The sequence below is a fragment of the Gossypium hirsutum genome, chromosome A07 (genome assembly GCF_007990345.1).
Source record: "Gossypium hirsutum isolate 1008001.06 chromosome A07, Gossypium_hirsutum_v2.1, whole genome shotgun sequence".
NCBI classification, from domain to species: domain Eukaryota; kingdom Viridiplantae; phylum Streptophyta; class Magnoliopsida; order Malvales; family Malvaceae; genus Gossypium; species Gossypium hirsutum.
The window spans coordinates 86,957,501-86,974,624 of NC_053430.1; the positions used below are offsets into that span (position 1 = coordinate 86,957,501).

Below are 17,124 nucleotides of genomic sequence, written 5' to 3' on the forward strand. Positions count from 1 at the left end.
TGTTGGTGACGTTTTTGCTTCAAATCACCACCAATAATTAGCGACAATAAGTTTTTATGGCGAATTTTGTGGTGTTTTCAAAAACAATAGTATTCTATTCGTGACGTTCATAAGTGGCATAGTACGTAAAAAATAAATAATTAAAATAAAATTTTAATATTAAATTATTAAATTATATTAATAATTTATTATATTATTAAAATAAGTAATTAAATATGTATGTTTAATGATATTGAACATTATAATATTTGATATAATAATATTAGACTTGATTCAAATTAATCTTTATAAAAAAAGAATATCTTTAGAGTTTTTTTCTTCAAAAAATGGCTTACACCTTTTAAAAGGATAAATCAATTTGCAGGATAAATGATTTATTTTCCATTAATTTGTAGTCATTTCTATTGTTCAAACTTTTTTTCAAGAAATAAACATAAAAAAATACAGCAAGACCCTAGAATAGTCATATTCATCTACTGGACCATGTTAGTCTCTAAGAAAATCATAAACTTCAAAGCTTTGTTGATAGATACATTGGTCACACCAATTTTGTAGTAAATGGATTTATATAACTGTTCATTATTCAGTTAATAACTTCAGCTTACCGTCCACTGTTATCCGACGGCCTTACTGAAAATGCTGTAACACAGGTCTGCAATGCTATGGCCCTTTTCCAGGTCCACTCTTCCACTTTCATTTTTGTTTTAATATGTTAAGAATCTCAAAGGTGAGACTTTAGTTTAAAACCAGTAAAGTTTGTATTTGTAGATTATATTAAATTTCAGTTGTATGAAAATCTTAATGACATCATTCTTTGTATTTTTATAGTGTGTAGCTTCTTCTTACACTGATATAAGGATTCCATTTATCAGAGGTAACTTCACTTTTGAGTCATCAAATTCAATTATTGTTGGCTGCTCTAATTGAAATAAATATATATTTTGTAGCTACAATGCCATTGTATCTTTATACCTTCGTGAACACCATGGGCAATGAAAGGAGCTATGAATGTCTAAGGATTACCAGCTTAGGTGTGATTGGGTCCTTAGTAAAGGTAGTTTCCACTACAGTAAAACAGGTTTTTAGCGGCGTTTGAATGAAAAACGCCGCTAAAGAACGAGCATTAGCGGCGCTTTTAAAAATGCCGCTAAAGATCAAGTATTAGCGACGCTTTTTTTTAAAACGCCGCTATATGATGCCGAAACACAACGCCGTGAGCCTTTAGTGGCTTTAGCGGTGCTTTTGAAAAAACGCCGTGCCGTCATTTTGTTTTGAGCTTTTAGTGGCTTTAGCGGCGTTTTTTGAAAAACGCCACAAAAAATGAAAAAAATTAAAATACTATTATTTAAAATAATTTTAAAGATTTTTGGTATATGACTAATTGTTTTTTAATTTATATGTTAAATTTTTTCTTATATAATTGTAAAAGAGATAGTATTAATTTTAAAATATTGAATTAATTATCATTATAGTTTAGGGTTTACGGTATTTGGTTAAGGGTTTAATGTTTATGAGTTACTATTTTAAGGTTTATGGATTATGAGTTTAGGGATTATGGTTTATGGTTTAAGGGTTGGGGTTTAAGACTTAGGGGTTAGGGGTTAGGTGTTAGGTTTTTAGGGTTTATAGATTATGTTTATGATTTAGGGTTTAGGGGGTAAGGATTAGGGGTTTAAGGCTTAAATTAATTAATGCTTTGTAATTTATATATTAAATAATTTATTATATAATTGTAAAAGAGATAAGATTAATTTTAATATATTAAAATTATGATTATAGTTTAAATTATAGGTTAAGGTTTGGGGTTTATGGTCTATGATTTATGATATAGGGTTTTGGGTTTAAGGGTTTAGGGGTTGGGGTTTAGGGGTAAATATAGTGAACAACTTAACTTGTGTATCTTGGATTTTTTTATAATATAAATCTAAATAAGATAAATATAAATTATTATTTTAAAAATATATATATCAAAATGGGTTAAATCCTAAAAGCATAAATTATGAACACAATTATTGATATAACATCATTTTATATTTATTTATTGCATACATAAATATTTATATTTATTCAATATAAAAATATATTGATGTATTTATTTTTTAAAACGTGTATGATTAAATCAAAATTAAAGTTTCAGCTATACATTTAAACCACAATTAGAATTTCACGTCTACAATTACACATTAAACCAAAATTCATATATAATTCTGAGATATATCTCTATCAAAATTTAGGTTTATACATATAATTAAATATAGTTTAAATTATTTAAGAGATAATGATAAAGTTTATATATATTAAAACAAAATAAAAAATTTTTAACAGAGTAAAAAGATGGAAAAATGACTTTTGTGGCGTTTTTATTAAAAATGCCGCAAAAAGTAAGCAATAGTGGCATTTTTTATAAAAAAACGCCACAAAATTTTTTACACAAAACAGTGCCGTCTTTTTACCCAAAATGCATTAGACTTTTTCGTTCCCCCTTCCCCCCGAAATCCCAAAATTTGACAAGAAATCTTTCTTTTTTCCCTCCTTTCTTTTCCCAAAATCAGTTCCCTCCCCCATCCCCGAAGAAATCCTAAAATTTCACTTGAAATTTCTTCTCTTTTTTTCCCCATTTTATTTTTCCCAAACCATTTCTCCCCTACCCCGATTCCCTTTATTTTTTCCCCCAATTTCCTCAAATCAGCAGCCCTCTGCATCTCCGTCGGTAGCCCGCTACTATATCTCTGTCGACATCTGCTGTCGGTAGCCCTCTCTCTCTTTGTTTACTATCACTGTTTTTACTTGTAATTTTCATATTAATAACTATCTCTTCAAATGGGTTTTCTTTTCAATTTATATGCCATCGGGAATAGACCTCTTTAGTCTTCGAAAACACTTTCCCTGATCGTTAATTTTACTACAGTTGACAGTGTTCTAAGGGTTCAGACTCGAGAGTGTGCTATTGGTATGCTTGAAAAAGCTATAAAGTAATTTCACTTGTTCAGTTCTCCTTGTGCTCAGAGATAAATCGATTCTTGTTTTTTTGAATTTTGCAATTTGAGAAAACAAATACTCTTGTTCTTCCCTCTGTTGTTTGCTCCCTCTTGAATATTCACTGAAATTCCAAAAATCCCATATTGTTTTTGTTTTGTTTTTGAGGTTCAAACGTCTCAAAACTCTAAAAAGGAATCACACATACCTATGGAGGAATTCAAGACGATCAAGAAGAAAATGTGGATGTTTTCTCTTTAGTCTTTCTTTTTGTTTGAAAAAACGATCTCCCCAGAATTTTTCACTTGCGTTATGGAAGCTATCATCGAAACAATCATAGCACTGATCATCGGAAACAACAAGAAAGTCGCTAACCATCAAAACTTTGTTCTTCAAAAGCTATCTTTCTGGTTCGCTCCCACCACACGTCCACCTGGTCTACTCTCTTTCACTTCTGGTTCCCAAAGACAAACTCTCATACAACTTCGTTTAGCTTTCTTTTTATTTTTGTGTGTGTTTTTATATGGCTGCTTACTATTTCAACGGCAACATTTTTTTATCTGGGAATTGTTATTCTGGTTTCCTCGATCCCTTTTCCTGTGATTTGGGTCCATGCAATGGGATTTCACAGTCCTTAGTTTTGGATAATGAGAAACGTGAGCTGGTGGTGAAGTCGCCGGTGAAGGTTGGGAAGAAAAGCATGGCGGAAGAGAAAGTTATAGCAGCTTTAAAGAGTCATAGCGAAGCTGAGAGAAGGAGAGAAAGGATTAATGCTCACCTGGACACCCTCCGTACTCTCTTGCCATACAGAGAAAAGGTTCTTCTTACAACCTTCTTTATATATGTTAGATGGATAATATAGTTCATTTAAATTATTTGCTTATATTATGTGCCTGCTAGGATTCTTTGAGTCTTAAAACTTGTTGTTTAACAGTGATCATTAGATGTAATTACCAGGTTGTCCAGGTAGAGTATAAGGTAGAATATGAAGGGTAGCTATGAACTTGAAAGGATCTTTGTCGACCGTAAAATGAATATTTGGATATTTTAATTATAACAAAAAAAATTTGTTGTGAGGTCATTTGCTGCATCAATTTTGCACTTGGAAGGTCAACTCTGAATTTCATAAATGCTGGAGTCAACTAAGGGGATGCATCATTCTTTTTAGCAGATGTTTTACAATTTGACAATTACGAGATTAAGGTTTATTTAGGATCCCAGTTTCAGACCTTCAGTTCTAGATAATGGCCTGCCTTTGAAGCTGTAACTGCTTCCATTGGTGGAGATATTATTTGCAAAATTTATAGGAGAAGTTTTTATACAGTGTGTGATTTGAGAAATGCACTGCAAGGTATTGATTTTATTTCTTCCTCTGATGATGAAATCTGTGCAAAATGGTTAGGAATAAAAGTGGTTCAACAGGGGAAAACTCTTGTGATTTTGCTCTTGCTTACTACTTGGTATCACTCATTTCCACATTTCACCTTGTGTATATTTTAGCATTTATCTTTCCTGTCTTCTAATCTGCGCCACCTTTCCTATCCTTCACCCACTCCACACGACATACATATAACCCCCTTCTCTCTCTGTTCAATTGTAGTGCGGATGGTTCATCTTTTATCGTTTACTCTCTCTTTGTTTTCTTTTGAAGAGATTTTTAAGCTATTTATCTTTTCTCTTGATAATAAGCTCTAACGGCAGGAAAAACAAAAGGAGGGATCTTTTGAAGTGGAAAAAAAGAGAATAAGATCAAATTAACATCTTTGTTGGTTTTTTTTTTACTTTTTATTTATTTGGGTTTGGGATATGAATTGTGAGTTTTTGGTTTGTTCTTCACAAGGATCTGTTTTAAGCTTTTGGGTTTTGTTTTTGAGTGTTTAGAGAAAGAGAAATGGCTGGAAGTAATGAAATTAACCTCAACGAGTGCAAGGTACAATATTTTCTCCTTTTTTTCCATTTACTCATTGTGTATATTCTTTCTAGAATTGGGTTGTCAAAGTTGAGTTCTATAATGAATTCTTCATATATTTTTGGGGTTGTTTTGGTTAATTAAGCTGAGTTTTAGCTTATTTTTTTGTTAGAGTTGATGGTCTTATCAATCTTATTTATTAAACTTTTTTCCATATTTGAATATCTAGGGTTATGGGTTGTGGAAAGTTGATTCTTTTGCTGTTTTGGGGGTATGGAGCAGTTTAGTTTGATTTTTAAGCTTTAACGTCTGTCGAAACCATTTTTTAAAGGGGAAGTTTGAAAAAAGGGGTTCGACTTTTTGAAAAATGAAAATGGGAGTCGCCACCAACCTTTTTAGGTGTGATTGGATCACCTTTATAAAATATTTTGGTCTACGAAATTCAAGAAAATAGGTTCGGGAGTCGGTTACGCACAAGGAAGAATTAGCACCCTTATAACGTCCAAAATTGGTAACGAATTGATTATTTATTGTCCTAATGTCGAAAATTTGAAAAGATTTTAAAATTTGAACAATTTAAAGTTGAAACTTGAGATTCCTTTGTTCCGAAAGTATACAAACATCACATCCAGTATGTTAGGACAATGTTTTAAATCCTCGTAACTAAATTTATCTTATGATTTTGAAAATTTATTAAAAAGGATATTTGGTTATTTAGTCAAACGAAAAAATCGCAACCTAGTATGTTAGGGCACTATTTTCCGAATTTCTAAACACCAAACATTGCCTTATTTAAAAAAAAACTTTTTCAATTAAATGAAATATATTATTTAAAAATAATGAATAATATAGAATTTAATAAAAAAATAATTTGATATAATACTAAAATTATTAAAAAATAAAATATAAAAGAGAATTAAAAAATCAAAGAGATAGGGATTAAATAAAAAAGGTTGAAAACGAAGATGAACAAAGAATAAATAAGAACAAACTGTAGAAAATAAAAACGCAAGAGGGAGAGAAATTTGAGTGAATGCTCTCAAGAATTCTTATTGCTTCCCACAACTCCAGTCATTTACAATGAAGGGAGAGGCCTTTATTTATAATTAAGCCTCCCCAAATCCAACGATACAGATCAATTACATCAATGGTTAAGATTAAAGGATATTTACAAATTAAATCTCCAAGAGTGCATATCATATCTAAGATTGTATCATATCTAAGATTGCATATCATATCTAAGATTGCATATCCTTAAAGATTATATTTCCATATGAGTTAAGCTTATAGATGGACCTTAAATTTTTTCAAGTAATGGGCTATTCCGATTGGGCCAAATTATATGTTTGTAATTTTGGACTGAACTTGGACTTCATTTTTTTGGGTATATTATTTTTGTTTTTGGACTTATTTCTGGGTCTGGGCAAAATTGAGTGTCTATAGCTGCCTCTCTTTGCTCATTGTTGTGTAACAGGAATAGAGCAAAGACTATAAAAGGACCAATTTTACCCGGGCTCGCCGAGTCTTCAGTTCTTGATCATTGATCTTCTTTAAATGGCCTCTTGACAGCTTCAATCTGCTTCACTGCAACTCAGGAAGGCGATATCTGCTATCTTTGATCTACTCCTCGTCTAATACAGAGACGCCAAATCTATTATCTTTGATTTGCTCCCCGTCTAATACAAAGATGCCAAATCTGTCATCTTGGATCTGCTTCGATGTAAACACATGAAGGTCAGATCTACTATGTCTTTAATCTGCTCCCCGTCGAATATGAAGATGCCTAATCTACTATCTTCAGCTTGTTCCCTATAAACACAGGGATGCCATGCTAAAATCTTCAATCTGCTTCGTTGTAAACACAGGAATGTCAGATCTGTTATGTCTTCGATTTGTTCCCTGTAAACACAGGGATGCCAAATCTGTTATCTTTAACTTGTTCTCTATAAACACAGGGATGTCATGTTAAAAGCTTTGATCTGCTTCGTTGCAAGCATAGGAATGTCAGATCTGCTATGTCTTCGATCTGTTCCCTATAAACACAGGAATGCCAAATCATCTTGGATCTGCTCTCCGTCGAATACGGAGATACCAAATCTGTTGTTCTTCTCTTCGATATGTTCTCTGACAATACAGAGACGCCAAATCTTCTATCTTCGATCTGCTCTCTGCCAATACAGAGACGCTAAATCTATTATTTTCGATCTGCTCTCTGGCAATACAGAGATGTCAAATCTGTTATCTTCGATCTGCTCTCTGCCAATACAGAGATGCCAAATCATCTTAGAATTGCTTCAACGTAAACACGTGGAAGTCAAACCAGCTATGTCTTCGATCTGCTCTCTGCCGAATACAGAGATCCCAAATCTGTCATCTTTGATTTACTCTCTGCCAATACAGAGATGCCAAATCTGCTATCTTTGATTTGCTCTCTGCCAATACAGAGATGCCAAATCATCTTAGACTTGCTTCAACGTAAACACGTGGAAGCCAAATCAGCTATGTTTTCAATTTGCTCTCCGCCGAATATAGAGATGCCAAATCTGTCATTTTTGATCTGCTCTCTACCGGATACAGAGATGCCAAATCTGTTATCTTTGATCTGCTCTCTGCCAATACAGAGATGCCAAATCATCTTAAATTTGTTTCAACGTAAACACATGAAAGCCAAATCAGCTGTGTCTTCGATCTGCTCTCCGCCGGATACAGAGATGCCGAATCTGTCATCTTTGATCTACTCTCTGCCAATACAGAGATGCCAAATCTGTTATTTTCGATATGCTCTCTGCCAATACAGAGATGTCAAATCATCTTAGATTTGCTTCAACGTAAACACATGAAAGCTAAATTAGCTATGTCTTCGATCTGCTCTCCGCCGAATACAGAGATGCCAAATCAGTCATCTTCGATCTGTTCTCTGCCAATACAGAGACGCTAAATCATCTTAGATTTGTTTCAACGTAAACACGTGAAAGCCAAATCAGATATGTCTTCGATCTGCTCCCTGCCAATATAGAGACGCCAAATTTAGTATTTTCGATCTGCTCCCTGACAATACAGAGACACCAAATCATCTTGGATCTGCTTCAGTGTAAATACTTAAAGGTTAGATCTGCTATGCTTTAGCCTATTACCTTACTGTTTAGGGGGTTAAGGCGCACCAATCTTCATTGTCCCTTTGAAGGATATGACCTGTATAATGTGTATGAGTTCATGCCTAATGATTAGGATGCTATGATCGAAATGAGTCAAATGCTCCTAATTAAACCTGTTATAATGCAAAATGTTTATGAATATGACCTCTATTCTAGATGTCACTACTCATTCCTTCGTCGTAGCTCATCCTTGTTTCTCTCAAAATATCACTCCTACTCAGCCTCCAAATATTATGACCCACCGAAAATGTCTGTAAGATGATCCTCTGATCGAATCGTTTGATTTATCCAATCATCATTTAGACTGAAGAAGAAATTTCAATTTCCCTGAGTACATCTGACCCTCACATATAGGAATTTTTTAAACAATTGTCCTATTTCAGTTTCTTGTATTATCTAGAAATTTCCAGAGTAATATGCAAAACTTCGTTTGTAAAGATATTTAGTTCATCAATCATTATTTTTATGCAACACACTTTATGAATAACAGAGGATGAATAAATAGATCCAGAGGATAATTAAATTTGAATGAATTTGTCCAAAAATACAAAGGAAATTAATCTGATAGCTTATCTTTGAGAAGAAAGAGAATCTAAAGATAGCAAGCAAGACAAAAGTTAGATGCCCTAGATATCGCCTCTTGAGTGCTTATACACCAGCTCCATGAAGACTTTTTTTTTTGAGTTCAACATGTGTTTAAAAGATCCAAAGTAATTCGTTGATGCCTCGATATGTAACATACTTCACTTCTCGTCGAATCCGGTATAACAAGGTCATCGTATGACTTTCCAAATTTGAGCTGCCCTTTCGGGTTTTCAACTCAAAACCCCTTTGGTCTCAAGGCTCCCTTTGCAGGTTTTCACCTTGGCCTCTCTATTTTTTTTCTTTTTTCTTTCTTCTTCTTTTTTTTTTTGAAATAGAAGTCACAAAGTGCCCTTTACGGGTTTTCACCTTGGCTTCCCTTTTTCTTCAGACAAAGTATTCCTTGACCGAGTCTGAATTCACTGGATCAGATAAATTCTTCCTATCCATTTCATGTCAAAATCAGTGCACCTCTAGAGAAAGCCCTCTTCGCAACATATGGCCCTTTCCAATTTGGCATCCTTTTGTATGGGAAGGATATCTTTTAGCACAAGGTTTCCTTTATGAAATTCTTTTGGACGAACCTTCTTTGTCATAAGTCTGTGTCATCCATTTTTGGTACATTTTCTTAGAATGAATACTTTCAAGTTTTGTTTACTAGAGGTATTCAATTCTTGACTCCATCAAAGCTTGGCGAAAAAATCTTGATTCATAAACCCATAAGAAAAGGATTGCCCCAGCAGCAGTCCTGGCTGTTGTTTGTCAAACCCTACAAAAAGATGGTTTAATGATTCTCAACAGACAAGAATGAAGTTGCTGACTTTATCTTTCAACCTGGAAAGCTGAGGTACAGAGATTACTCCCAGAGCATACATTCCACCATGACTCGATGATGTTTCTTAAGCATCCCTAATCTTCATAAATTGCCCCCAAATGTGAAGTTGCCAAATGAGTGTAACAAATAGGAGCCACAACAAATATGGCTGTGGTGCTCCTTTGATACATATAGGATGGAGAATGAACAAACTCTTGCAGATCATTAGCCAAAAACCCAGCCTAGTCTAAGAGAACATGATAGTGGGTCTGCTTAGTGATTCTAATCATTCCAGCATGGGTATCAAGGTAAAAATCATTGTTCTTTGGATGACATACTTTGTTGTTAATGACAGTACCATGTAGCACATTGTCAAGAGATCCCTACTGAAAAAAAAACTTGGTATGATGGTTTTTCGTATAACAATAACCACAATCTTTAGGGTTCCACTTCTTGTCAAAGAACTTGCAAGCCTCAACAACTTGATCAAAACTTGATTGAATTGAGACGCGCTAACCCCATCCCTGAAAATAATGATTTGATCAGGTTTCCTCTTCCCTGAACTTGTATAGAAGTCTAAGAGAGCTGCCTTCATGATACCGTTATCCACTTTGTTAGAAACTGATTTTGAAGAAAGAATCTATCATTTTAAGCTTCAGAAACTGCGTACGGCCTGATGCCCCATAGTTGGAAATCAATGGCCACCGCTTGGAGCTAACCATCACAGCCATTGACAGCACATCAGACTGCTCAGGAAAGCCAAACAGTGCACCCATTTTAAGGATGATGGTTGGAACGTTTGAAACAACTGGAATTGAAGTTGTTTGCCCCAGCGTAAGCATAGAGAGTAGGCGGTAGTTTCTTATGCCAATTTTTACCAGTCTCGGTCATCTTCTGTAATTTGTTTTTTCTTCTTTTTCTTTTCTTTTGGCAACCTTTGTTGTACTGTGGTATGACGCATTATCTTTGAAAAGACTGCAAACTTCTGGCATTGTGCAGTTATATATAATCTTTTTCCTTTTTTTTTTGAAATGGATGACTTTTGACTTTGTAATATTGGCATATGAAGCTATCTCCCCCTCATAATGGAGTAATTGACGTCCACAAAGATGAGTCATTGTCAGCTTGAAACTTTTGACGAGCTCGGGCCCATAACATACATGCCCCACAAGTCTTGACTATTTTAAATTTGGTATTCATTGTACAACTGATGCGATCCCTTTCCATGGTGGACTAACAGTGCTCCAAAACCTCATGTTTATCCTAGCAATTGCAAATCCTCCTGCATGCGTCTTTGGACCACATTTTTGAATTCCCATAATAGTCTCAACAAGGTCTTGTCTTGTCTCCTCAGCTAATTCTAATTTCGCAATCTTTCCTTCCTCTAAGGTTATATTTCCTACCACCACTTCATGGGGTATAAACCATTTTCAACAAATTCAGAAACAAGTCACAATTTCTGTCACCTTTAAAGTACTGAGATTCCTCTAAACACATATCACACTCAAAAAGAACTCTGAATCTATAGTATCGTTGCCCGTGTCATTGATATTTAGGGATCTATGATAGGCACATAAAAGAATATACAAGGAATAAATGAATTCAAAAATGACTATTTACATGAAATGAAAATTTATAAAGAATGTCAAAGGTCAAAAGAATCAGAATGAAAGAGTATTTACTCGGATAAATAATAAAATTATGTTTTATTGAAAATAAAAATGTTTGAACATGAGCCCACTTCTCAAAAGAAATCTCATTACTCCTAGACTTTAGAGCAATAAGAGTGTTCTGAATATTACTCCGTAAAATTCCTAAAGATTACAGAAAGTTCTTCTGCAGTCCAATTGTTTAAAGAACTTCCCGGTTCGTAAGGGCTAATGCCCTCAAGGTTTCTTTGTTCAGTCCTTTCCTCATTGATGATTTTCATTTCCAAACACTCCCTTCTTCGGGTAAGCTATCCCTCTTGACACAAAAGTCGGGGATATGTAAGGGAACGTCGTTAATTCCCATTCAACTTCTTTTTCACTCAGCTGTGACCCTCTTCTCTCTCTCTTTTTCTTTTTTTTTTTTGATAACTTTAACTAATTAGAGTCTTTTTATAATTTTGAATGCAAATGATGCGATTCTGATTCAGTTTCATTTTAGAAAACGTTATTTAAGGAACAAAAATCTTTTCATAAAACGAATTACAAATACACTTTCATTACAAATACACTTTCGCCCGTAGGCCCAGAGTCTTAACCCTATCTAATAACAAAGCTAACTTTCGACCACGATCTGACTGTAGCTCACATTGGTGCTCAACGTGCTTGCCCTTTCTACCAGTATCTGTAAATGATCAGCTATCTCTTGAATTTGAATTATGGCTTCACCTATGAAGTAAGCTCTATAGCCAAAGACACCTCTTCCAATATCTGTGAAGTTGCTCTGATTACCTTGAAAGAAAGATTAGGGAACAAGTAGGCATTCTAGCTTCGCAGCATACTCCTTAAAATGATATCAAACATCCTCAGCGCTTCTTGAGAGTCTTTAAATTTTTGCCTCCACAGAACATTTTGAATTGCTTGCATGGGTATCTTCGCAGCATAGCTAATCTCTACTTTAAAGGTCTTTAAACGATACGATCTTCTTTAATCTCTTTCTTTCATTCTCATTTGGGTTGTCCTGGCCATCAGGGCTTGCATTTCCATTATTTCTGATAAGTACAACATCCTAAAGTACCACAGTAAATTCCAGCTTGTTGTTTGGTAGTGGTCCTATAGTAAGTGAGCCTTTCTACCATCATAAGCAAAATTCTTTCCATCCAATTCAATTTTGTAGGTCTTAAACCCTTACCATCCACGAAGTGACTATCTTCAACTGTAATGGTAGAAGTGTCCATCAGTACTCCCCACGCTCACCTTGAATTGTTCATCTATCTTCATGTCAAGCAAATACTGCAATTCCCCATAAATGTTGTAGAACAACTGCTTGGCTTCGTTACTCCATTAATTCCATATTTCTTTTAACTTTTGGAGGTTATTTTGCATCACATTAATGAGAGTGTTGTCCCATAATTCTGATGTGTATCCTTCGATGACACTATTTTCTTTTTCTATCTAGGTTTTCTCTGACCAAGCACAAACGAAAGAGTTGTCCTCCATTTTATTAAGATATTCGTTCCCGATTACAAAACTTTCTAACTCAGAAATCGAACCTTGAATCGACACCTTTTAATGATAAATGGCATGCAATGATAGCAAAATAAGAAAAACAAGTCAGTGTCACATATATAAAAAATATATAACAAATAAAAACTTATAAAGGTAGACACTAAAGGTCATCATCATACTACCTGGAGCAAGCACTTAAAGTTCACTATATGTAGTTCGGTTCTAAAGCAAGGGTACCTGAACTAGTAGATTCTTCGATCTTCACCAATTATAGGCTCATATGGACCAAGTTTGGTTTAGGGGGACACATTTCCCTATGGCCATGCGGAGATGAAAATCTCACGAAGACATAGGTACGGATGTATCCCGGAAGCAATCCACTAGCCCATGCGGAGGTGAAAACCTCACGAAAGCATAGCTTCTCACTCCCACTTAAGGGTGTGACCACAACGGTGATGCAAATGCAATGTGTGCGTAAACAATAACAAACATATGCAACTAACATATGTAAAAATGACATATTTTAAAAATTTTCCAAAACTTTCGACATTAAGACATAAAATGATCAATTTCTTGGCTCGACTCTCTTACGTCCCCAGTGGAGTCACCAAGCTGTCGAAACTATTTTTTTAAAGGGGTTTAATATATTTTTTAAAAACAATGAATAATATAGAATTTAATAAAAAAATAATTTGATATAATACTAAAATTATTAAAAAATAAAATATAAAAGAGAATTAAAAAATCAAAGAGATAGGGATTAAATAAAAATGTTGAAAACGAAGATAAACAAAGAATAAATAAGAACAAACCGTAGAAAATAAGAACGAAAGAGGGAGAGAAATTTGAGTGAATGCTCTCAAGAGTTCTTATTGCTTCCCACAACTCCAGTCATTTACAATGAAGGGAGAGGTCTCTATTTATAGTTGAGCCTCCCCAAATCCAATGGTACAGATCAATTACATCAACGGTTAAGATTAAAGGATATCTACAAATTAAATCTCCAAGATTACAAGATCATATCTTCAAGATTGCATATCATATCTAAGATTGCATATCATATCTAAGATTGCATATCTTTAAAGATTATATTTCCATATGAGTCAAGCTTATAGATGGACCTTAAATCTTTTCAAGTAATGGGCCATTCCGATTGGGCCAAATTATATGTTTGTAATTTTGAACTGAACTTGGACTTCATTTTTTTTGGGTTTATTATTTTTGTTTTTGGACTTATTTCTGGGCCCGGGCAAAATTGAGTGTCTACAACGTCATATATGAGTTTATGTATTATATTGTTGATTTAATTATATAATTGAATAAAGTATAAGTTTGAGCTTAAAACTATTGTTATTTTTGTATTATAATTTGTTCCAAAGTTAATTTTTTACCCAGAACATGCTCTGTATCTATGATTTTGTTCCTTGAAACAACTCCTTAATTTTTTATACTAATTGTTCCTTGAAATAATTCATCTCGTTATGTGCACAAGTATTTAAATGTTCATGATAGCAACTGGTATTTTTTTTTTTGCAAGAGAAATTATAGCTCTAATTAATTTATATGGAGGACAAAATGAAATGAAAAAGGTAGAAAGAAAGGAACTCTACCTGTCTCAAGTCCCTACTAAATTTCAGTGCTCTAGTAGTCCTTTTGGCAACTTAGGAACATTTTGAGCTAGCCTTTAAGTATTGAAAGCATGCCCTATTTTTCCTGACTTATTGTCTTGCAATGTTTAGATGTTTTGTTGTTTTTATTAATTAGCACTAGCAATGATCTTGGTTTTCAAATTTCAACATCCTAATAAAATGGTTTATTAGGTTTAGTTAAGATCAATCCTTGGTGGTTTACTTGCTGTTTCGGGTTGGAAGAACTGTATAAAAGAAATCAGTTAAATTGCTGCTATTAATGAGGTCCAGAAGTGAGTAAATTGATGTTTGAAATATCTTTGTATGGTGGATTGAATGTTGCTGTATATTGTTGCTCATTACCAAATTAATGCTGAAACTAAGCTAATTAAATGGTGGATAATTTGCTGTCGATTATGATGGAAATGACTATTAAATGTTTAAAATCTTAAAATCTTTCACAAATTTTTAATAAATTTTTGTATATTTTTCAGAAAATTTAACTTCATTTTATAATTTAAAAAACTACATTGAAAATCAACTTCAATGGGATATCTAAATTGAAATAAAGTTGAATATTTATTTATTACTTGAAATTTTAAAGAATTTATATATTTTTTGAATGCTTTATTATTGTTGACTTAAATTGTTACACCAACATCATAATAGTTATTACACCAAATATGTTCTACTTGTTAACTTGGGATTATTTCAATATGTTCTTTTACAGGGAAACTGGATCTGGGAACATGCAAAACTTAAAGCTAGAATGCAGACTTTACAAAGAAACCTGAGGTACCCTCCAATGGCTTCAAATTTTAGATACATTCAAGGCATGCATCTTTTTCTTTTAATAAATAATTAATTATATTTTTAGGCATTATGAAGGAGAAGATATCTAGAATTTGAGTCTTAGAGAGCTTCAAAATTTGGAGCAACAACTTGATTCTGTCTTTAAACGCATAAGATCCAAAAAGGTTTAAATCACTTCAACAATATATATACTAAAACATTATTTTCCTTAGTGTAAAAGATTTTCATGATTTATATTTTAAATCACTCTTTGATCACCATGTTTGCCAAAGGTAAAGTCATTGATTATATACATAAATTCCTCAAAAGATAAAAGAATACCAAAAATCTCAATATTCAGCTTGCTTTTTTCTTTTTCATGTTATGAACAAACAAGAAATGTGATGAAGATCATTATATTCTCACCTACCAGGACAAAGAATGAGAATGGCTGATTGCAGGCGATATTCCATGGCAGTAAGAATATTTTTCCTTCCTTTTCTTGGTTAATGAATCCTAAAATTATATATTAGTAGTAAATGTTGCAAATTGAAGTGTTTAAATACTGCAAATTGAAGTGTTTAGTTGCTGGAAATTGAGATGTTTTATCGTTGTAATTGAGGTGTATAAATGTTGTTAATTCAAATGTTAAAGTGCTGCAAATTGAAGTGTTTTAATGCTATAAATTGAAGTGTTAAACTGCTGCAAATTGAAGTGTTTGAATGCTGTAAATTGAAGTGTTTGAATGTTGTAAATTGAAGTGTTTAAATGCTGTAAATTGAAGTGCTTAAATGTTGCAAATTGAAGTGTTTAAGTACTGCAAATTGAAGTGTTTAGTTGTTGGACATTGAGATGTTTTATCGCTGTAATTGAGCTGTATAAATGTTGTTAATTGAGGTGTTAAAATGCTGCAAATTGAAGTGTTTGAATGCTGTAAATTGAAGTGTTTAAATGCTGTAAATTGAAGTGCTTAAATGTTGCAAATTAAAGTGTTTAAGTACTGCAAATTGAAGTATTTAGTTACTGGACATTGAGATGTTTTATCGCTGTAATTGAGGTGTATAAATGTTGTTAATTGAGATGTTAAAGTGCTGCAAATTGAAGTGCTTAAATGCCGTAAATTGAAGTGTTAAAGTGCTGCAAATTGAAGTGTTTGAATGTTGTAAATTGAAGTGTTTAAATGCTGTAAATTGAAGTACTTAAATGTTGCAAATTGAAGTGTTTAAGTACTGCAAATTGAAGTGTTTAGTTGCTGGACATTGAGATGTTTTATTGTTATAATTGAGGTGTATAAATGTTGTTAATTGAGATGTTAAAGTGCTGCAAATTGAAGTGTTTGAATGCTGCAAATTGAAGTGTTTAAATGCTGTAAATTGAAGTGCTTAAATGTTGCAAATTGAAGTGTTTAAGTACTTATTTTGGATTTTTTAACTTGTGTGATTATTTGTGTTTCTAGCTATTGGTTTCAATTAGATGAGGCTAACATCTCTATCACCAGTGTATAGAGGTATCTTTGCCACGTTCCTCGCAGGTTCAAGAGAGGTTTCAGAGAAGGTAGGAAAATGCTAATGTCCTTAGGCTCATTGCTTTTTTATTTTAGTTCCATTGCGTATTTTTGTTCTTGTAAGAAATTTTGGGTTTTTTTCTTTCAAAATGTTCTTATTTTTTATTGGGGGTGATGTATAGGTACTGAAGCAGCACCAAGAAAGAAGGTTGCAGCAGTTTCTGCTTAAAAGGCAAATTGTAATGGTATAAGGTTTTGTTTTGGATGAAGCCATGTTTATGAGGAAACATTTAGTGATGAAGAGTGAAATTATGTTCCATTGGATGCTTTAGTTGTTATTTAGTTTCTATTTGAATGTAGCTGTCTTATATTTTGAACAATTATTGGAGCTAATATGTTTGACCCTTAATTTCTTCATTGTCTTTTTTTTTTTAACTTGATCAATGTTATTGTTTCGTTAATTTAAATTTATTAATTTTTATATTTAGTTTTGAAGTTTAAATTTTAATAGGAAATTTAATTTAATTAATATTTTTTATTTATCCTTAAAAGTGTATAGTTTAAAGTTTAAATTTTAAAATTTAAACATAATATAATATTTACCATAGA

At 33.1% G+C, this 17,124-nt stretch overlaps 1 protein-coding gene across 12 annotated transcripts; it reads left to right on the plus strand.

Annotated features, from left to right (window-relative positions):
- Nucleotides 1-2,432: 2,432 nt before the first annotated feature.
- On the plus strand, nucleotides 2,433-16,924 carry LOC107955646 (agamous-like MADS-box protein AGL8 homolog). Of its 12 annotated transcripts, none has more exons than XR_005929836.1 (7): nucleotides 2,458-2,748; nucleotides 3,608-3,793; nucleotides 4,858-4,906; nucleotides 14,950-15,014; nucleotides 15,445-15,488; nucleotides 16,468-16,565; nucleotides 16,698-16,924. XR_005929836.1 is itself a non-coding variant. In XM_041116541.1 (3 exons), the coding sequence occupies exons 1-3, from the start codon at nucleotides 3,500-3,502 to the stop codon at nucleotides 15,119-15,121; spliced, it is 384 nt and encodes a 127-aa protein (XP_040972475.1). In that variant the 5' UTR covers nucleotides 2,463-3,499; the 3' UTR covers nucleotides 15,122-15,400. The 12 variants fall into 12 exon arrangements, 1 of the variants encoding a protein (XP_040972475.1); XR_005929831.1 differs by having other exon boundaries at nucleotides 2,459-2,748; nucleotides 15,409-15,488; XR_005929832.1 differs by having other exon boundaries at nucleotides 2,459-3,793.
- The last annotated feature ends 200 nt before the right edge of the window (nucleotides 16,925-17,124 follow it).